This window comes from Bombina bombina, chromosome 2, assembly GCF_027579735.1.
Source record: "Bombina bombina isolate aBomBom1 chromosome 2, aBomBom1.pri, whole genome shotgun sequence".
Classification (NCBI taxonomy): Eukaryota; Metazoa; Chordata; class Amphibia; order Anura; family Bombinatoridae; genus Bombina; species Bombina bombina.
Window position 1 is genome coordinate 406,423,357 of NC_069500.1, and position 22,847 is coordinate 406,446,203.

The 22,847-nt window shown below is 42.0% G+C and overlaps 1 protein-coding gene across 2 annotated transcripts in view; it reads left to right on the plus strand.

The window, feature by feature from the left end:
• The window catches only part of GOLGA3 (golgin A3), a 213,751-nt gene that overhangs the window by 107,696 nt on the left and 83,208 nt on the right, over positions 1 to 22,847 (plus strand). For both annotated transcript variants that reach the window (XM_053701891.1, XM_053701892.1), the window contains exons 8-9: positions 22,051 to 22,253; positions 22,400 to 22,537. In XM_053701891.1, coding sequence (XP_053557866.1) covers positions 22,051 to 22,253; positions 22,400 to 22,537 — 341 coding nt within the window. The remainder of the gene's footprint in view (positions 1 to 22,050; positions 22,254 to 22,399; positions 22,538 to 22,847) is intronic.

A 22,847-nucleotide genomic window follows, 5' to 3' on the forward strand; every position in this document is an offset into this window, starting at 1 on the left:
CTGTGTACAAGACCTTTTACTAATGGGAGTGATCCAACCAGTTCCGCGGTCGGAACACGGACAAGGGTTTTACTCAAATCTGTTTGTGGTTCCCAAAAAAGAGGGAACCTTCAGACCAATATTGGACTTAAAGATCCTAAACAAATTCCTAAGAGTTCCATCGTTCAAAATGGAAACTATTCGGACAATCTTACCTATGATCCAAAAGGGTCAGTACATGACCACAGTGGATTTAAAGGTTGCCTACCTTCACATACCGATTCACAAGGATCATTACCGGTATCTAAGGTTTGCCTTCCTAAACAGGCATTACCAGTTTGTAGCTCTTCCCTTCGGGTTAGCTACGGCTCCAAGAATCTTTACAAAGGTTCTGGGCTCTCTTCTAGCGGTACTAAGACCGTGAGGAATAGCGGTAGCTCCGTACCTAGACGACATTCTGATACAAGCGTCAAGTTTCCAGACTGCCAAGTCTCATACAGAGTTAGTTCTGGCATTTCTAAGGTCGCATGGGTGGAAGGTGAACGTAGAAAAGAGTTCTCTATTGCCACTCACAAGAGTTCCCTTCTTGGGGACTCTTATAGATTCTGTAGAAATGAAAATTTACCTGACAGAGGACAGGTTATCAAAACTTCTAAATGCTTGCCGTGTCCTTCATTCCATTCAACACCCGTCAGTGGCTCAATGCATGGAGGTAATCGGCTTAATGGTAGCGGCAATGGACATAGTACCTTTTGCACGCCTGCATCTCAGACCACTGCAATTGTGCATGCTAAGTCAGTGGAATGGGGATTACTCAGATTTGTCCCCTATGCTAAATCTGGATCAAGAGACCAGAGATTCTCTTCTATGGTGGCTTTCTCGGCCACATCTGTCCAGGGGGATGCCCTTCAGCAGGCCAGATTGGACGATTGTAACAACAGACGCCAGCCTGCTGGGTTGGGGCGCTGTCTGGAATTCCCTGAAGTCTCAGGGATCATGGACTCAGGAGGAGAGACTCCTTCCAATAAACATTCTGGAATTAAGAGCAGTTTTCAATGCCCTTCTGGCTTGGCCTCAGTTAGCAACTCTGAGGTTCATCAGGTTTCAGTCGGACAACATCACGACTGTGGCTTACATCAACCATCAGGGAGGGACAAGGAGTTCCCTAGCGATGATGGAAGTCTCAAAGATAATTCGCTGGGCAGAGTCTCACTCTTGCCACCTGTCAGCGATCCACATCCCAGGCGTGGAGAACTGGGAGGCGGATTTCCTAAGTCGCCAGACTTTTCATCCGGGGGAGTGGGAACTTCATCCGGAGGTGTTTGCCCAACTGCTTCAGCGTTGGGGCAAACCAGATCTGGATCTCATGGCGTCTCGCCAGAACGCCAAGCTTCCTTGTTACGGATCCAGGTACCAGGGACCCGGGAGCGGTACTGATAGATGCTCTGACAGCACCTTGGGTTTTCAACATGGCTTATGTGTTTCCACCCTTCCCGATGCTTCCTCGATTGATTGCCAGGATCAAACAGGAGAGAGCATCGATAATTCTAATAGCTCCTGCGTGGCCACGCAGGACCTGGTATGCAGATCTAGTGGACATGTCGTCCTGTCCACCTTGGTCTCTACCTCTGAGACAGGACCTTCTGATTCAGGGTCCTTTCAAACATCCAAATCTAATTTCTCTGAGGCTGACTGCATGGAGATTGAACCCTTGATTCTATCAAAGCGGGGATTCTCGGAGTCAGTGATTGATACCTTAATACAGGCTAGGAAACCTGTTACCAGGAAAATTTACCATAAAATATGGCGTAAATACTTACATTGGTGCGAATCCAAGAGTTACTCATGGAGTAAGGTTAGGATTCCTAGGATATTGTCTTTTCTACAAGAAGGTTTAGAAAAGGGTTTATCTGCTAGTTCGTTAAAGGGACAGATCTCAGCTCTGTCTATCCTTTTACACAAACGTCTGTCTGAAGTTCCAGACGTTCAGGCTTTTTGTCAGGCTTTGGCCAGGATTAAGCCTGTGTTTAAAACTGTTGCTCCGCCATGGAGTTTAAACTTAGTTCTTAACGTTCTGCAGGGTGTTCCGTTTGAACCCCTTCATTCCATTGATATCAAGCTGTTATCTTGGAAAGTTCTGTTTTTAATGGCTATTTCCTCGGCTCGAAGAGTCTCTGAGTTATCGGCCTTACATTGTGATTCTCCTTATCTGATTTTTCATTCAGACAAGGTAGTTCTGCGTACTAAACCTGGGTTCTTACCTAAGGTAGTTACTAACAGGAATATCAATCAAGAGATTGTTGTTCCATCATTGTGCCCTAACCCTTCTTCAAAGAAGGAACGACTTCTGCACAATCTGGACGTCGTCCGTGCCCTGAAATTTTATTTGCAGGCAACTAAAGATTTTCGCCAAACTTCTTCCCTGTTTGTCGTTTATTCTGGACAGAGGAGAGGTCAAAAAGCTTCGGCTACCTCTCTCTCTTTCTGGCTTCGTAGCATAATACGTTTAGCCTATGAGACTGCTGGACAGCAGCCTCCTGAAAGAATTACAGCTCATTCTACTAGAGCTGTGGCTTCCACTTGGGCCTTTAAAAATGAGGCCTCTGTTGAACAGATTTGCAAGGCTGAAACTTGGTCTTCACTTCACACTTTTTCGAAATTTTACAAATTTGACACTTTTGCTTCTTCGGAGGCTGTTTTTGGGAGAAAGGTTCTACAGGCAGTGGTTCCTTCCGTGTAAAGATCCTGCCTGTCCCTCCCGTCATCCGTGTACTTTTAGCTTTGGTATTGGTATCCCATAAGTAATGGATGACCCGTGGACTGACTACACTTAACAGGAGAAAACATAATTTATGCTTACCTGATAAATTCCTTTCTCCTGTAGTGTAGTCAGTCCACGGCCCGCCCTGTTTTTACGGCAGGTCTAAAAAAAAATTTTTTGTATTTTTTTTTTTTTTGTATTTTTTTTTTGAATCAACAATTTTTATTGAGGGAATACAATAAAAAGAAAGAACATGAAGACAATGTACATTTTGCATTACCTTGGAAATTTTTGCATATAAGACATTGTTTATCTATTGAATGCTGAAACCTTTACAAATAAGAGAATAAAGAGATCATAATTCAAGTACTATATATGAATCTCACTAATCAAACAGAAATCATAGAAAACATTGTATGCATATACAAAATCAAATATATAAAATCAAGCATTCCCTCTTTTTTTTCCTTTTGTTTCCTATGTAGATACATAATAAAATGATAGAATTTAAACAACCCTGGTAAATTATACTTCCTATAGAGTGATACATTAATTATAATAGAGCTGTATTTATTTTTGAAGGATTGACAAATTATAGGGAATCATAACAAGTTGCTCCTATTAGATTCATGTGAACAGGGGGCAAAGAGCCTCATTTTCATGATAAACAAAAGACTAAGAGCAACTTATGACAAAGTGATGTTTGTGGCGGGTTAATACCGCTTATTTATCCACCTAATATAAGAGTGGACTATAGCTATGGGGGCGGGGGGCGGAGCTATAGATTCTATTAGAGTTTACAAACTTTCCAGGCTGTCATCATTATAGCTGAACTCTATGCATACGCTTACGTAGAAAACTGCTCAAGTATCCTGGGTTTTAGTGTATAATACGGGTCAGATTACATTCTAGAACAATTATTCTCATAGCAGAGTATCAGGATGTATGTAACATGAGATATAAGGTATATAATATGGAACATAGTATAAAACGAGATATAAAGGGCTTCTAGAGGAGCTCCTCTCCTGGGGAGATGCCATCTACCGGCGACAAGGGAAAAGGGAGTAGGGGTATGACCCGCAGGCAACAAGTACCGGCAGGAAAGGGAGGAGAGGAGTCCCTTCTGTATTATTTACGTATAATGCCAATTCCACTGGCCCGGCCGCAACCAGCAGAACAAGCCTAGATTAGTATACCGAACCCTTCCAAGTAAACATACATTATCCATGTACACTGCAACATCCTGACTCACAATTAGGGTGTCTATAGTGAACTTTCTAACTTAGAATGATTTGAAAGTATAACCTTGACAGATGTCAGTGAGATACTAAGAAAAGGTTACCTATCTGGAGCAAGCTTATGTTATTGAATAGGAGCCCTATTGAAGTGCATTTAAATGTAAGCAATGAAATCAACTTGGGGTGTCCTTTTTAGATTACCTGCTTCCAAAGTAGGAAATGGATATGCTTAAATGCAATTCGGGGCCCTATGAGGCATCTTAATCTGTAGACTATTGATAAAAATAATCAGTATTATATAGAAAATGAACTAGTATTGGGCAAAGGCTGAGCTCAGAAATTATATCTCACATAAACCAGCAAAAGACGTGCACACTGTTAGCAAGTAAAACTAAGTCCCTGCTAATAATATAAAAATAAAACAGTACATGCAAATAGACACTGGACATGGGAGTCATGACAGAATACCTATGACAAACAAATATACATTAGTACAACTACTAGGTCATGTGTGATCCTAGTGGCCTCTAATAGTGTCGGATAACTTCTTAACTATGGGGGAGGGGATGCAGCAGGCAAAAGCCGAAAATATATGGGCATGTTATGGAAGGAATAAGTAGAAGGCTTGACGGTCAATAGTGGTTCCCCTATGTACTACCATAGTAACACTGATGTTTCTATACCCCACAACACTAGTACAATTTGAGGGAGATAAGCAGCAAGCTAGGGTATGAAGTCTGTTGAAATTACTAATATTATGTAGGTGTTCAAGATAGTTGGGGGTATGTTAGCATATGAGCACTAAACTAACAACCTGGGAAAAATGTGTATTTTCTGCAATCAATAACAGCCTTCAGGACTGCAATAGGTAGAGATTGGGGACTCCCAGATTAAACTCAGTAGGAATGTGGTTAAACAGAACTTTAGCATATAACACACAATAAGAGTCCTGACAGAAGGTATTCAATAAAACAGGGAAAACCGATAACATAGGGGGACAGAATTATACTAGCAAGTGCAGTAAACAGAATTGTCATCAGTCCTGAATAAAACTTGAAGCGTGAGTGTAGTTAGAGTCTGCATGCACCCTGCTATATATTGACGATCAGAACAGTAGACTGGGGGTTGTAAATAGTGGATCTTCATCCTATACCCTAAGCGGATCAGTCATTTGCCCATAAACCCGTTCTCCTGATCTGTCCGGGACCCAACGATATGAATGTTTACCCGATTCCAGCTCGAGCATCAGGACATTCCTCTCTGGAGCGGTAGGCTTGACTTTTAGGTAACACAGGCAGGGAATGTCGTCTAGAAGTAGGCTCCAAGTGGGTCACAACCTCTAATCTATTAGAACCTATAGTGCGGTACACCGGTGATCCATTTTCACATCCTATAACCTTATTTCCGACGGCTAGTAAAATTGGGGAGGCCAAACCAGAGTCACTGTGAACACAGGGGTCGGAAGTGTCCCCCAGCCCTGCGAAATGCTTGCTGCTGCTGGAGTCGGAATCCGGTGACTCTGCTAGGCTGCGTGTGCTCCCTGTAGACCAAGTGGTACTCTCTAAGGTGAAAGGTAAGTGAGCGCCCATGCTTGCATGAGTGAGGCAGTTTTCAGACTTGAGCCCCTGCGCTTGAAATGGGGAGGAAGCGACTGAGAAATCATCCAGATGCGGAGGTTGTGTTGTGAAAGGACCGCAATCCTCTCCTGCAGCTTTCCGCTTCAACGTAAGTTCCTCGCGCAGCTTGAAAAAGTGGGTGTCCATCTTGGCCTCCAGTTGTTGCAATAAAAGTAGGACCGTCGCCATCTTGTTTAGGATTCCTCTCTAGTGTACTATAGCAGCCCTCATGAGAAGTTAACCGTATAGGTGGTTATAGCAATAAGAGTGTTCACTGAGAGGCTTGCTGCTGGATATAAGCCACATTAACGGCTGGCTCTTTAGTTTATGACATGCTTTGTCGCGTGATGGTTCCTTGGCAAATGTGCTAAAACCTCCGTCAAATCTCCACACCTCTGATGTTTCCCCAGCTCAGTGTTCATTCCTAATCCATCTGAGATTCAAATTGATAAAGCTTGGGGATAGTTTTTGAGGATATTAGCTGCTGGAAAGTAGATAATGTCTGGAGCTTCATTAAAACATGTCTTGCTTCTTCAACGGCTAGCTCCGCCCCCAGGTCTAAATTTTAAATTAAACTCCAGTCACCACTGCACCCTATAGTTTCTCCTTTCTCGTTTGGTTTCGGTCGAATGACTGGGTATGACGTAGAGGGGAGGAGCTATATAGCAGCTCTGCTTGGGTGATCCTCTTGCACTTCCTGTTAGGGAGGAGATATAATCCCATAAGTAATGGATGACCCGTGGACTGACTACACTACAGGAGAAAGGAATTTATCAGGTAAGCATAAATTATGTTTTTTTTATAAAAATAGCTCAAAAGTGTAGTTAAATTAAACAAATGGAATGAATCTCTGACCAGTACAATCACAGAGAACCAAAAAACAATTTATTAATAGTACAGAAAGAAGTAAATCCTAACTGTCCAAACATAGCAATAGGCCAGTTGTGCGCTGGCCTCGGGTATATGTTAGCAACACAAAGTAAAGTATGTTGAACAAACAATATAGTGCATGTGGCCAATTAAAACCCTGAAGATGTGCACATCATAATCATAATATTGGCAAAAATACAATCCAAAGACACCTAGTACACCTAGTTGACTTCAACCCTCTGCCTACCTTGCAATCAAAACTTTTCACAATTTTGAACGATGCCAGAAATGATGGGACAATTACTAATACAGAATTTGGTTATTTGATGGTAGACAATCCAGTTATGCCTATATTTTACTGTATACCTAAGATTCATAAGAACATTAAGAATCAGCCTGGACGTCCCATCATTTCTGGCATCGGGAGTCTGGTTGAACATGTAGGTCACTTTATTGATCATGCTCTGCGTCCTTTCTTGGTGACTTTACCGTCATTTGTTCTTGACACAACCGACTTTTTGAAAAAAATTAATGGGATGCCAGTTGACAAAGAATCACTTTTAGTGACAATGGACGTAGAGGGACTTTATTGCAGTATCCCACATGATACTGGTATAAAAGCCTGTGAAAGTTTCCTGTCAAGCAGAGGTACAAAATTTTCCAAACATACTGAGCTCATTGTTGACCTTCTAAGATTCATTCTCAATAATAATGTTTTCATGTTTAATAACAGAATTTACAAGCAATTAAGAGGAACAGCCATGGGGGCCACATGTGCCCCCACATACGCCTGTTTACAGGCAAATGGGAGATGGATTCAGTCTATCAACACGATTTGTTCACTAAATATGTCAATTTCTGGCTGAGATATGTGGACGATGTATTCCTCATTTGGGAGGGTGATCAAGTTGAATTATTGCAGTTTGTCAATAGTTTAAACCAAAATGATCTAAATATACGACTTACTATGCACTTTAGTAAATCTGAGATTGATTTTCTTGACATTAAGGTCAAAAATGTGAACAATATGTTGGTCACTGAAAATTTTAGAAAGGCTACGGTTACTAATAGCCTGTTACTGGCAAGCAGTCACCATCCCCGACACCTTATAGGAGGAATTCCTAAAGGCCAATTTCTTCGGCTACGCCGCAATTGCTCGTCGAAAGAGAAATTTGAGGAACATGGAAAGCTCATGCAAGACAGGTTTCTTGAACGTGGCTATTCACGGCTTAAGATTAAAAAAGCTATTACTCACGCAAGAAAAATTGATAGAGATGATCTCCTGTTTAAGAAGACTAAACAAAGTCAGTAATACGATTAACCACGACTTATAATTGTCATTGGCAAACCATTAAGTCAGTTCTCAATAAGCATTGGCCAATCCTTTTAAGTGATGGCAACATTGCTGAAGAAGTTGGGACCTATCCCAGCCTTACAGCAAAAAGAGCAAAAAATCTTAAAGATAACCTGGTCTCGAGCCAATTTAAACCCACAGAAAAAGAAGGAAATTGGCTTAAGAAGCACATCCCTAATGGCAACTTTCCTTGTGGAAAGTGCGTGACATGTGAATTTATGAAAAGGACCAAGACATTTTCTGGCAATAGTAAAAAATCTTTTCAGATTAATTACTTCTTCAATTGCAATACGGAGGATGATATAAAAGGTAAAATACAATCTAGCAGCATTGCGAGACATTACCAAGCTGTACATAACAGCAACCCAGGTTGTCTACGCTTTACAGGTATAGACAAAGGTATTGTGCATGGAAGAGCGGGGGACAACGATAAAAGTCTGCTCCAAAAAGATTGTAAGTGGATATTTACTTTGAACACTCTTTCGCCAGTTGGTCTTAATGAAAAGTTGGATATGGCTAGTTTCATCTAAAAAAGCCCCTTTCTATTATAATATTCATGTATATTAGAGTATTTGGATGTTATTAAAGTGAATAGCTTTCTAACATCACTACTTGCTCCCTGAGTTTCTATTTTTAATCTTAATTAAAGATTACTTATTTCATTCTTTTGCTTATCTTTTGTTTTTCATTTTTTCATTTTTTTTTATTTATTTTTTTATTTGTTTGTAATTTTGAACGTCATTAACTAATTTGACTTATGTCTCATCAATTTTTTGCTATTTACTTCTCTATTTACCTTCTTCTTTAGGAATAGTTAGGTTTGGTATGTATGTTACACATTGTTTAGCATCAAGATTAAGGTACATAATTGGTTAGAACTGGGAGGAGTCTTTGTGGATATATTCCCTCCCAGCAGGGCTAAGATCCATCCGCCCTGAGGAAGCCCCGTCTATCATTTGGCATTGTGGGTGAAACGATCAGGATCGTAGGCATTGGATCACGGACACACATGTGACCAACCAGGAAGTAAGCACGCAGTCCTACCACGCTGCAGTTTCAGCGTGTAGCATTCAACTGGCTCAGCAAACTCAATTATAAGGCAGTATTTCAGGAGGCAACCGGTAACAAACAGCGGACCTCAATTGTGGACACCTCCAGAATCAGATAAGTGCATGCTTACGGCTTAACATAGGAATATAGCTGCTTTCACATGCAATATGGGGGGTTAGCCTGGACTGACTCCCACTGCTCATTTGGCTTGTTTGCTGTTTTCACACATCTTCAGCAATAAGACATACTATGCTTTACTAACACGCATGCAGCTTTGGCAGCACTTATCCCATTTTGCATATCTTGGACTTATGCTAAGTTTGGCTGAAAACAATACCGCTATATGTGGAAAATCATCCTGGTGTGATTTGGATGTTTTCTTCAGCAATACACTCTTGTGAGAATTTTATCTCAATATATGCAGGCATCTCTATGTAAACTGCTGTGTCTCTATGTAACTGCTGTACTGAGGCAATTCATTATGGAGGATGTATTACTATGTATTACTATGTTCCACTATCTATCTTATTGCTAATAACCATTGCAATAGTTATTCTTCATACTTGTATATAACTCACTATCTATCTTATTGCTAATAACCATTGCAATAGCTATTCTTCATACTTGTATGTAATTCTTTGTAATTGTTGCTATACTGCCATTATTGTTGTTCCTGAAATCTTTACAAAGCACCTATCACTACTTAGATCCCTAAAAATTTACCTGTCCGGTAACTATCCCTTGTATTGACTTGGGTACCGTGTACAGCTTGGGTGTAGCAGTGTACTAGGTGTCTTTGGATTGTATTTTTGCCAATATTATGATTATGATGTGCACATCTTCAGGGTTTTAATTGGCCACATGCACTATATTGTTTGTTCAACATACTTTACTTTGTGTTGCTAACATATACCCGAGGCCAGCGCACAACTGGCCTATTGCTATGTTTGGACAGTTAGGATTTACTTCTTTCTGTACTATTAATAAATTGTTTTTTGGTTCTCTGTGATTGTACTGGTCAGAGATTTATTCCATTTGTTTAATTTAACTACACTTTTGAGCTATTTTTATAAAAAAAGAGTGCTTGATTCCCTATCTATACAGGGCCTTAGGAAATTTTTGATGGTCCTTGTTCTCCTCTTGTAGTTTGTTGAATAAAAATAATATATGGAGGTTCAGTTTAATTGGAGTGTATAAGTATCTGTGTTTGGGATATTATGCAACACTGTTGTGTAAGATCAATTTTTTGACTTGCTTTATGTACTATGATGAGGGTACAGTAAATGCAGCTTTACTTCTCTCTCCCTGCGTTTTTTCCCTAAAGGGAAGTTAATGGCGACCGGAAAGTTCAGTTAGCCGCGCCCACGAAGCGGCAAGGACATTTCTCTGCGCGCCTTTTTTCTGCTTCCTGTGTGTCCCTGATGCTGAATATCCGTTGCATAGCTTCTCAGAGGACGGTTCAGCGATCTCTAGAGCTGGCTGGTGCAGCTGTGGTGGGAGTTCGGATCGCTATCTGCTATTGATTCCAGCAGGACAGGTAGGCACCTCAGCAGAGCTTGCTGAGGTGTGGAGGTTGCCTGTTTTTTCTGTAGAGCCGCTGCTCTGCTTTTAAAGAAATAAAATGTCTGTTTGAATTTAAAGAGACAGTAACTTTTTGTCACAATTAAATTCTGAGTTGATATGGTTTTTTTTGTATTGCTGCCCTACTGTTAAAGAAATAAAGTGACTGTTTAAATTTAAAGGAACAGTAGCGTTTTTGTCACAATACAATTCTAAGTTGATATGAGTATTTTTTTGACTGGGGATTTTCTTTTGGGTAAAGATGCACCAAGAGGCCCTGCAAAATGTTACTTGTGGTTTTGATGCTAAAGTAGAGAACATTGCATTACAAGTATAAACCTTTTGATACTGAGCCATCATTAACTAAGGCGTAGGTTGTTCAGGAGACTCCTTGACATGCCGCAGCTTTCTCCTCAAGTGTCCCAAACCTTATCGTCCACACATGCAGTGCCCTGTGTTTCCTCTCACACTCTGGTTGGTGTTACTTTACAAGACATTGCTACCCACATATCCTCTGCGGGAACCGATGCGCTGTCTGCTTTTCCCATGCTGCAGGGAAAGCACAAGAGGAAATATAAAGAATCGGTGAGTAAGGTTTCTGACAGTCATGGCTATTCCGAATGTTCCCTCCCAGAAGTCTGAGGAGGAGGATACTTTGGTGGCATCTGAGGGTGAAATCTCAGACTCAGTGTAATTCCTTCTTCTGATGCTGAAGTTGTATCTTTCAGGTTTAAGCTAGAACCCTTCTGTTTGTTACTTAAGGAAGTTTTGGCCACCTTGGACGACTCTTGACATGACGGTCGTAGTCAATCCTAAGAAGTCTAGTAAGCTAAACAAATACTTTAATGTACCTTCCACGATGGAGATTTTTCCTGTACCAGACCGGGCTACAGAGATTATTGCTCGGGAATGGGAGAGACCTGGTATTCCCTTTTTTCCATCCCCAGTTTTTAAGAAGATGTTTCCAATAGCTGACTCTATCAAGGAGTCTTGGCAGACCCTCCCTAAGGTGGAGGGAGCAATTTCCACTTTGGCTAAGAGAACCACTATCCCCATAGGATAGCTGTTCTTTTAAGGATCCTATGGATAAAAAGTTGGAGGGGTTGCTTAAAAAGATGTGTGTACACCAGGGTTTCCATTGGCAACCTGCAGTATGTATTGCTACCGTCACCAGTGTGGCAGCATACTGGTTTGATGCGTTTTCTGATTCTATTCAGACAGATACCCCTCTTGAAGAGATCCAGGATAGCCTTAAAGTTGGCCAATTCCTTTATTACGGATGCTTCCCTTCAAGTTTTTAAGTTGGGAGCAAAGATTTCTGGGTTTGCAGTACTGGCTCACAGAGCTTTATGGTTGAAATCCTGGTCCGCGGATGTATCGTCTAAGCTTTTGGCGATTCCCTACAAGGGTAAGACCTTGTTTGGGCCGGGCTTGGCTGAAATTATTTTAGACATTATGGGAGGAAAGGGTAATTTCCTTCCTCAGGATAAGCGGTATAAGCAGAAGGGAAGTCAGAGTCATTTTCGTTCCTTTCGAAACTTCAAGGGTAAAAATTCTTTTCCCTCTGCCAAGCAGGAACAGTCCAAGCCTTCCTGGAGGTCCAACCAGTCTTGGAACAAGGGAAAGCAATCTAAGAAGCCCGTTAGTGACTCAAAGTCAGCATGAAGGGTCTGCTCCTGATCCGGGACCGACTTTCTTTCTTCGCTCAGGCCTGGGTTCGGGATGTGCCGGATCCCTGGGCGGTGGACATCGTGTCCCAGGGATACAAACTAGAGTTCAAAACCTTTCCTCCCAGGGGCTGGTTTCTGCTCTCAAGGTGGTCTGTAGACCAGATAAAGAGGCGTTCTTACACTGTGTCAGGGACCTTTCCGACTTAGGAGTGATAGTTCCTGTTCCAATGCATGAACAGGGTTTGGGATTCTACTCCAATCTGTTCGTGGTTCCCAAAAAAGAGGGAACAGTCAGACCAATTTTAGATCTCAAAAGTCTAAACAAGTTCCTCAGAGTACCGTCCTTCAAGATGGAAACTATTCGTTCCATTCTTCTCTTGGTTCAAGAGGGTCAATTCATGACAACAGTAGATTTAAATTATGTGTACCTACATGTTCCCATCCACAGGGATCATCGTAGGTTTCTGAGGTTTGCCTTTCTAAACAAACACTTCCAGTTTGTGGCTTTTCCATTCGGCCTTGCCACAGCTCCCAGGATTTTCTCAAAGGTCCTGGGAGCCCTGTTGGCGGTGCTCCGATTGCTGGGCATTGCTGTGGCGCCTTATCTGGACGACATTCCGGTCCAGGCACCTTCCTTTCAACAAGCAAACTCTCACACAGAGATGTTATCTTTTCTGCGTTCTCACGGATGGAAGGTGAATTTGGGAAAGAGTGCCTTGATTCCTGCCACAAGGGTAGTGTTCCTGGTAACCATAATAGATTCCTTATCAATGAGAATATTTCTGACAGAGGTCAGAAAATCAAAGATCATCGACTCCTTGTCTGGCCCTTCAGTCCTCTCCTCGGCCGTCTGTGGCTCAATGTATGGAGGTGATCGGTCTGATGGTAGCGGCCATTTGCCCGGTTCCATTTCAGACCTCTGCAGTTATGCATGCTCAGGCAATGGAACGGGGATTATGCAGACCTGTCTCCGCAAATTCTTCTGGATCAGGCGACAAGACACTCTCTTCCTTGGTGGTTGTCTCTGGATCATCTCTCCCAGGAACCTGCTTTCACAGACCCACCTGGGTGATTATAACAACGGACGCCAGCCTGCTGGGATGGGGAGCAGTCTGGGGCTCACTAAAGGCTCAGGGGACATGGAATCAGGAGGAGTCTGTTCTCCCCATAAACATCCTAGAGCTGAGGGCAATCTTCAATGCTCTTCTGGCTTGGCCTCAGTTAGCTTCAGCCCAGTTTATCAGGTTCCAGTTGGACAACATAACTTCAGTGGCTTACATCAACCATCAGGGAGGAACTCAGAGTTCCTTGGCCATGACAGTGGTAGCCAAGATTATTCAGTGGGCAGAGACCCACAACTGCTGTCTATCTCCGATCTACATTCCAGGGGTGGACAATTGGGAAGCCGATTTTCTGAGCAGACAGACTTTTCACCCGGGGAGTGGGAACTCCATCCGGAGGTGTTTACAAACTTGATTCTCAAATGGGGACAGCCAGAGCTGGATCTCATGACATCTTGACCGAATGCCAAGCTCCTGAGGTACGAGTCGAGGGATCCTCAGGCTGTACTAATAGATGCTCTGGCGGTCCCTTGGAATTTCAGTCTAGCATATCTATTTCCTCTGTTCGCTCTCCTTCCTCGGGTCATTACTTGAATCAAACAGGAGAGGGCGCTGGTGATCCTCATTCCACCGGCGTGGCCTTGCAGGATCTGGTATGCAGATCTAGTGGAGATGTCATCTCTTCCACCTTGGAGACTTTCATTGAGGAAGAACCTTCTACTTCAAGGGCCTTTCCCTCACCCAAATCTCGTTTCTCTGAAGTTGACTGCTTGAAGATTGAACGCTTAATTTTATCTAAGCGTGGTTTTTCTGAGTCGGTCATTGAGACCATGATTCAGACTCGTAAACCTGTTACCAGAAAGATTTACTATAAGATATGGCGTAGATATCTGTATTGGTGTAAATCCAGAGGTTACTCTTGGAGTAGATTTCGAATTTCTAGGATTTTGTTTTCTCTCCAGGAGGGCCTGGAGAAGGGATTATCTGCTAGTACCTTGAAGGGTCAAATATCCGCCTTGTCTATTTTGTTGCATAAATGTCTGGCGGATGTACCAGACGTGCAATCTTTTTGTCAGGCCTTGGTCAGAATCAGGCCTGTGTTCAAACTGGTTACTCCTCCCTGGAGTCTTAACCTTATTCTTAAAGTTCTTCAGCAGGCTCCATTTGAGCCTATGCATTCCTTAGATATTAAGATGTTATCTTGGAAAGTTTTTGGTTTCTTATTGCAATTTCTTCTGCTTGCAGAGTCTCAGAACTCTCGGCATTGCAGTGTGAATTCCCTTACCTTATTTTTCATTCTGATAAGGTAGTTCTGCGTACTAAGTTAGGTTTCCTTCCTAAAGTGGTTTCGGATAGGAACATTAATCAAGAAATTGTTGTTCCTCCTTTGTGTCTTAACCCTTCTTCTCATAAGGAGTGTCTGCTGCACAGCCTAAATGTGGTGCGTGTGTTGAAATACTATTTACAGGCGACTAAGGACTTTTGCCAGTCTTCTGCCTTGTTCATTGTTTTCTCTGGGAAACGCAAAGGTCAGAAAGCTACGGCTACTTCTCTTTCTTTGTGTCTGAAGAGTATAATTCGTTTGGCCTATGAAACTGCTGGACAACAGCCTCCTGAGAGAATCGTGGCTCATTCAATGAGGGCTGTTTCTTCTTCCTGGGCATTCAAAAATGAAGCTTCTGTGGAACAGATTTGCAAGGCTGCAACTTAGTCCTCTCTACACACTTTTTCAAAATTCTATAAATTTGATACTTTTGCCTCGGCTTCTTTTGGGAGGAAGGTTCTTCAAGCAGTGGTGCCATCCATTTAGGTTCCCTGTTTTGTCCCTCCCTTATCATCTGTGTCCTCTAGCTTGGGTATTGATTACTAATAGTAATTATTTATTTATTTCTTGACATGGTGAGTCCACGGCCCGCCCTGTTTGTTTAAACAGTTTTTTGTGTTCTAAACCTCAGGCACCTCTGCACCTTGTGTTACTTCCTTTCTCTCTTTTTCCTTCGGTCGAATGACGGGTTGGAGGGAAGGGAGGTGGTACTTAACAGCTTTGCTGTGGTGCACTTTGCCTCCTCCTGCTGGCCAGGAGTGATATTCCCAATAGTAATTAGAGATGATCCGTGGACTCACTGTGTCAAGAAAGAAATACATTTATCAGGTAAGCATAAATTTTAGTTTTTGCTACCTAAAATTTTCACACTTCATATTTTTTCATCTACACTAAAAAAAATTCCACTTTAATTTGTTTCCAATGATCCATTTACCTGCTGGAGTGTATTAAATTGTTTTTAAATATCTCCTTTTATCTGTGAAGTATAGAAACAGAGGCGCCAAATGGCCTAATACAGTCTTACATTGAGATAAATATATAGCTGATTCACTACTCACATAGCAGAAGCACCTAGAAGGCGCTTAAAAAGCGGCTGGCACTTCACAGTAGTCCAGCTAACTGGTTGGCGTTTGTGCATGTCCGCTGAAAATGATGATGGAAAAATTCAATGCTATGTTAGGGACCCCTATAGTGATGAAACACAAAGCCAAATAGCCCAACACCGTTTGAATAGCAAAGGAATCAAGATTAAACACACATCTCTGTAGCACCAATAGGTGCTGTGTAAACAGCCTGGAACTTCTCAGCCGCCCAGCTGACTGCTCTCCGGTATGATACAGGAATCGATCCAAAAAGAGCAAAAATGATCCATATCCAGGACAAGCAAGTGTATAAAATAAAACTTACATTTATTAAAAAGAGCAACACGTTTCTCAGCCAATACAGGGCTGCTTCCTCAGGCTATACTTCAGATATTCCTTGTATCAAGTGCCTGACCACCTCTGGACAGAGAGCTGCCGTGACGTACTAGTACATTGGAGGATCACAAACTTTCATTGATTATTTATTTACTTACAATTATTTTTATTCATATGATTGATTATTTATCTTCTACAAGATACGACGAGTCCACGGATTCATCCTTTACTTGTGGGATATTATCCTCCTACTAACAGGAAGTGGCAAAGAGCACCACAGCAGAGCTGTCTATATAGCTCCTCCCTTGACTCCACCCCCCCCAGTCATTCTCTTTGCCTATACTAAGTAATAGGAAGGGTAAAGTGAAAGAGGTGATAAAATGTTGGTTTTTATTTTCTTCAAGCAAGACTTTTTTTATTTTAAATGGTACCGGTGAGTGCTATTTTTTCCCAGGCAGCAGATGGATGAAGGAGACTGATGATATTAGCAGTTGTCACTAAGATCCCGTGTAGTTCCCACAGAATGGCTGAGGAGTACTTAAGAAACTTCAGTGTGAGGAACGGTTTTCATGCTACAAGCATTGAGGTATGTTCAGTCATTTGACAGTATCCCCATGAGGGAAGGGGTAAGCAGTAATCCTAATGTGAAAGAGAAGGGTATTACTGGACCTGTATGTTGGGCTGTAAAAAAATGGTTGACACTGATAACATAATGTTTGTGGGCAAACGATTATATGTTGGGAGGTAAATTAATGTTTTTTTGTGACAAACGTTTTCATTTTTATTGGCAATGGAGGGTACACATGGCTTCAGTTAGACTTGGGTATATGAACCCACATGGCTAGGTTTTTAGACCGCTTTGTAGCGGTTCTTTTGCAAGGCTGTGAGACATCGAGGTAGATGGACGGGGCCTATTTTCGCCTCAGTTGCGCAGTTGTATTCCCCATGCAAGCAGCAAGCTCCGGTGGGCCCTTCAGGAAAGTTTGGGCCTAATCGAAGGGTTAATCTGATTTTGCAGACCCCTGACTGCAGGTAGGAGCCACAGCAGGGCTGTGTCGAGGTGCGGGTTTTTTTTTTTTACTAATCATAACGTGTTTTTTTTGTCTAACGTTTTTATACATAAGAGTTAAGTGATCCTTTTCTTGTGGTGCAATCTTAGCTGGCAAGTTAGGATACATATATAATAAAATTGAGATAATTTTATTATTTTGAAGCAGTTTTGGAAAAATTGTATGCTTTTTTTCTCTTAAAGGCGCAGTACCGTTTTTTCAGATTATTTTTTCCACTAAATAAAGTGTTTTCAAGCCTGTTTGTGGTCATTACTAGCCTGTTTAACATGTCTGACATTGAGGAAAGCCAATGTTCCATGTGTTTAGAAGCCATTGTGGAACCCCCACTTCAACTGTGTCCCTCATGTACTGAAAGGGCCTTACATTGCAAAGAACATATTTTAGCTGATAAAAGTATGTCTCAGGGTGATTCGCAGTCAGAAGAGAATCAGGTTATGCCATTAAGTTTAAGCTTGAACACCTCCGCTTGTTACTCAGGGAGGTCTTAGCGACTCTGGATGATTGTGACCCTATTGTCATCCCACCAGAGAAACTGTGTAACGTGGATAAATATCTAAAGGTCCCTACTTACACTAATGTTTTTCCAGTCCCTAGAAGAATTTCGGACATTGTTACTAAGGAATGGGATAGACAGGCATTCCGTTCTCTCCCCCTCCTACTGTTAAGAAAATGTTTCCCATATCTGACACCATTCGGGATTCGTGGCAGACGGTCCCTAAGGTGGAGGGAGCTATTTCTACCCTGGCTAAGCGTACAACTATACCTATTGAGGACAGTTGTGCTTTCAAAGATCCTATGGATAAAAAATTAGAGGGTCTTCTAAAGAAATTGTTTATTCATCCAGGTTTTCTTCTACAACCTATAGCGTGCATTGTTCCAGTAACTACTGCAGCAGCTTTTTGGTTCAAGGCTCTAGAGGAGTCTCTCAAGGTTGAGACCCCATTAGATGATATTTTGGATAGAATTAAGGCTCTCAAGCTAGCTAATTCTTTTATTACAGATGCCGCTTTCCAAATGGCTAAATTAGCAGCAAAGAATGCAGGCTTTGCCATTTTAGCGCGTAGAGCGTTATGGCTTAAGTCGTGGTCTGCTGATGTGTCCTCTAAATCCAAGCTTTTAGCTATTCCCTTTAAGGGTAAGATCCTATTCGGGCCTGAACTAAAGGAGATCATTTCTGACATTACTGGAGGTAAAGGTCATGCCCTTCCTCAGGACAAGACGGTTAAAATGAGGACCAAACTGAATAATTTTCGTTCCTTTTGAAACTTTAAAGGCGGTTCCTCTACTTCCTCATCCGCCTCCAAGCAGGAGGGGAACTTTGCTCAATCCAAGTCAGTCTGGAGACCTAACCAGACCTGGAATAAAGGTAAACAGGCCAAGAAGCCCGCTGCTGCTACCAAGACAGCATGAAGGGGCAGCCCCCGATCCGGTAGTAGGGGGCAGACTTTCTCTCTTCGCTCAGGCTTGGGCAAGAGACGTTCAGGATTCCTGGGCATTAGAAATTGTGACCCAGGCGTATCGTCTAGAATTCAAGGATTCTCTACCAAGGGGGAGATTTCAGCTTTCGCGTTTGTCTGTAGACCAGACAAAAAGAGAGGCGTTCTTACGCTGTGTAGAAGACCTATATACCATGGGTGTAATCTGCCTAGTTCCAAAATTAGAACAAGGGTAGGAGTTTTACTCCAATCTGTTCGTGGTTCCCAAAAAAAGAGGGAACCTTCAGACCGATTTTAGATCTCAAAAGTCTAAACAAATTTCTCAGAGTCCCATCGTTCAAGATGGAGACCATTCGAACAATTTTACCAATGATCCAGGAGGGTCAATATATGACCACCGTGGATTTGAAGGATGCGTATCTTCACATTCCTATCCACAGAGATCATCACCAGGTTCGCCTTCCTGGACAAACATTACCAGTTTGTGGCCCTTCCTTTCGGGTTGGCCACAGCTCCCAGAATTTTCACAAAGGTTCTAGAGTCCCTTCTGGCGGTTCTAAGGCCGCGGGGCATAGCAGTGTCGCCCTATCTGGACGATATTTTGATTCAGGCGTCAACTTACCATCTAGCCAAATCCCACACGGACATCGTGTTGGCTTTTCTAAGAATTCACGGGTGGAAGGTGAACATAAAAAAAAGAGTTCACTTGTTCCTCTGACAAGAGTTCCATTCCTAGGAACTCTGATAGACTAGTATGACATGAAGATTTTTCTGACAGAGGTCAGAAAATCAAAGATCTTAACTACTTGCCGAGCACTTCATTCCATTCCTCGGCCGTCAGTGGCTCAGTGTATGGAGGTAATTGGATTAATGGTAGCGGCAATGGACATAGTTCCGTTTGCTTACTTACATCTCAGACCACTGTAGCTGTGCATGCTCAGACAGTGGAATGGGGATTATGCGGATTTATCTCTGCGGATAAATCTGGATCTAGAGACCAGAGACTCTCTTCATTGGTGGTTGTCACAGGATCATCTGTCCCAGGGAATGTGCTTCCGCAGGCCAGCATGGGTCATAGTGACGACGGACGCCAGCCTCTTGGGCTGGTGTGCAGTCTGGAATTCCCTGAAGGCTCAGGGTGTGTGGACTTAGGAGGAGTCCCTACTACCAATAAATATTCTGGAACTGAGAGTGATATTCAACGCGCTTCAAGTGTGGCCTCAGCTGGCTTTGGCCAAATTCATAAGATTCCAGTCGGACAATATCTCGACTGTAGCATATATCAATCATCAAGGGGGAACAAAGAGTTCTCTAGCGATGATAGAGGTTTCCAAAATAATTTGATGGGCAGAGACTCACTCTTGCCATCTATCAGCGATATATATCCCAGGAGTGGAGAACTGGGAAGCGGATTTTCTAAGTCGTCAGACTTTTCATCCGGGGGAGTGGAAGCTCCATCCAGAGGTGTTTGCAAAATTGATTCATCAATGGGGCACACCGGAATTGGATCTGATGGCATCTCGTCAGAATGCCAAACTTCCTTATTACGGCTCCAGATCAAGGGATCCTCAAACAGTACTGATAGATGCTCTAGCAGTACCTTGGTCATTCAACCTGGCTTATGTGTTTCCTCCTTTTCCTCTCCTTCCTCGTCTGATTGCCAAAATCAAACAGGAGAGGGCTTCGGTAATCTTGATAGCGCCTGCGTGGCCACGCAGACTTGGTATGCAGACCTAATGGAAATGTCACCTCTGCCACCGTGGAAACTGCCACTGAGACAGGACCTTCTCATTCAGGGTCTGTTCCAACATCCAAATCTAATTTCTCTGCAACTGACTGCCTGGAGATTGAACGCTTGATTTTATCTAAGCGTGGATTCTCTGAGTCGGTCATTGATACCTTGATTCAGGCTCGAAAGCCTGTCACTAGGAAAATTTACCATAAGATATGGCGTAAATATCTTTATTGGTGCGAATCCAAAGGCTACTCATGGAGTAAGATCAGGATTCCTAGGATTTTGTCCTTTCTCCAAGAAGGATTGGAGAAGGGGTTATCAGCTAGTTCCTTAAAGGGACAGATTTCTGCTTTGTCAATCTTACTACACAAGCGTCTGGCAGACGTTCAGTCGTTTTGTCAGGCTTTGGTTAGAATTAAGCCTGTGTTTAAACCTGTTGCTCCGCCATGGAGTTTGAATTTAGTTCTTAATGTTCTTCAAGGGGTTCCGTTTGAACCCATGCATTCCATAGATGTTAAATTTCTATCTTGGAAAGTTCTGTTTTTAGTTGCTATCTCTTCTGCTCAAAGAGTTTCTGAGCTATCTGCGTTGCAATGCGACTCGCCTTATCTTATATTCCATTCTGATAAGGTGGTTTTGCGCACTAAACCTGGATTCCTTCCTAAGGTTGTTTCAAATAAGAATATTAATCAGGAAATTGTTGTTCCTTCTCTGTGTCCTAATACTTCTTCTTAGAAGGAGCGTCTGTTACATAACTTGGACGTGGTTCGTGAAGTTTTACTTGCAAGCGACCAAGGATTTCCGTCAAACATCTTCTCTATTTGTTGTCTATTCTGGAAAGCGTTAGAGGTCAAAAAGCTACGGCTACCTCTTTCTTTTTGGCTGAAAAGCATCATCCTTTTGGCATATGAGACTGCTGGACAGCAGCCTCCTGAAAAAATTACAGCTCATTCTACTAGAGCGGTGGCTTTCACATAGGCTTTTAAAAACAATGCTTCTGTTGAACAGATTTGTAAGGCTGCGACTTTGTCTTCCCTTCATACCTTTTCCAAATTTTCCAAATTTGATACTTTTGCTTCTTCTGAGGCTATTTTTTGGAGAAAAGTTCTTCAAGCAGTGGTGCCTTCTGCTTAGGTATCTGTCTTGTCCCTCCCGTTCATCCGTGTCCTGTAGCTTTGGTATTGTATCCCACAAGTAAAGATGAATCTGTGGACTCGTCATATCTTGTAGAAGAAAGAAGAAATCAATTTATCAGGTAAGCATAAATTTCCTTAAGATACGACGAGTCCACGACCCTCCCTGTCAATTTTAGACAGATTATATTTTTTTGTTTAAAACTTCAGTCACCTCTGCACCTTTTAGTTTCTCCTTTTTCTTCCTATACCTTCGGTCGAATGACTGGGGGGTGGAGTCAAGGGAGGAGCTATATAGACAGCTCTGCTGTGGTGCTCTTTACCACTTCCTGTTAGCAGGAAGATAATATCCCACAAGTAAAGGATGAATCCGTGGACTCGTCGTCGTATCTTAGAAGAAATCAATTTATCAGGTAAGCAGCCCCTAGTGGCTACAAGTGTATGTATTTTGTATATCGTATATAGCCTATCTCTTAACAATATCTCCTTTTACTCTATTTCGGCATTTGAAATAGCTGATTGTTCCTGTGGTATCCATTTCTATTCTAAAAGTTTCTATACTTTGAGTATACATTAAAGAAAACCAGCAGAAGAAATTCCTCCCAGTAGAAGAGAGAGAGCACATTTTGTATGCATGCAAAGTTAGTTTACTTTGATTTCTGCCACTTAAATGTTAAAGTGTGGTTTTTTTTTGTGTGAGATCTTCTTTCACTTATTCCTTGTAATACATTGGTTATATTTGGTTACCAACTTTTAATTTTTTTATTTTTTTTAGTGCATGATTTGCGCCAACAAACAGTATCATTGCAATATCAGCTACAGCAGGTACAGCTGGACCGCACTACATTGACTAACAAACTAAAGGCTTCTAAGACAGAAATCTCATCACTGCAGCAGACACGCGACTGGTACCAGCAACAGCTAACACTTGCACAAGAAGCCCGAGTCAGACTACAGAGTGAGATGGCAAACATTCAGGTAAAACCTTCACAAAGACATTTCCTATTTAATTCAGAATATGTATAATATATAAAGAATAAACCACAATGGTGTTGTCTTATGCAGGTGTGCTGCAAAATGTCTACATTTGTATGTATATTTGAACTTTTTTTTTTTTTCCCCAGACAGGACAGATGACTCAGGCAGGAGTTCTGGAACACCTCAAACTAGAGAATGTATCTCTTTCACACCAGCTGACTGAGACCCAGCATAGGTCTATCAAGGAAAAAGAACGCATAGCTGTGCAGCTACAGAATATTGAGGTATAAGCAATTGTGGTGCTTTCTTATCAATTTAGCCTAGGCATTTCATCGACTGTAAAATTGTGGTTTAGATGGTATGCAATTTTAAAAACTTTTACATTTACTTCTGTTCTTTTGGTATAATTGTATACATTGTTTTAAACACTGCTGCCATAAGAGTTTAAAGACATGGGCACACTCCTGAGCCAAGCTAAGTTTGCTCATTAAAAATTTTGAATTTTTACTTTACTGTCCCTTTTGATTGTGTGCCAAACAGAAAAATGTCTTAAGTTAGACTTTAATGATGACTCCAGCTAGATCTAATACACTT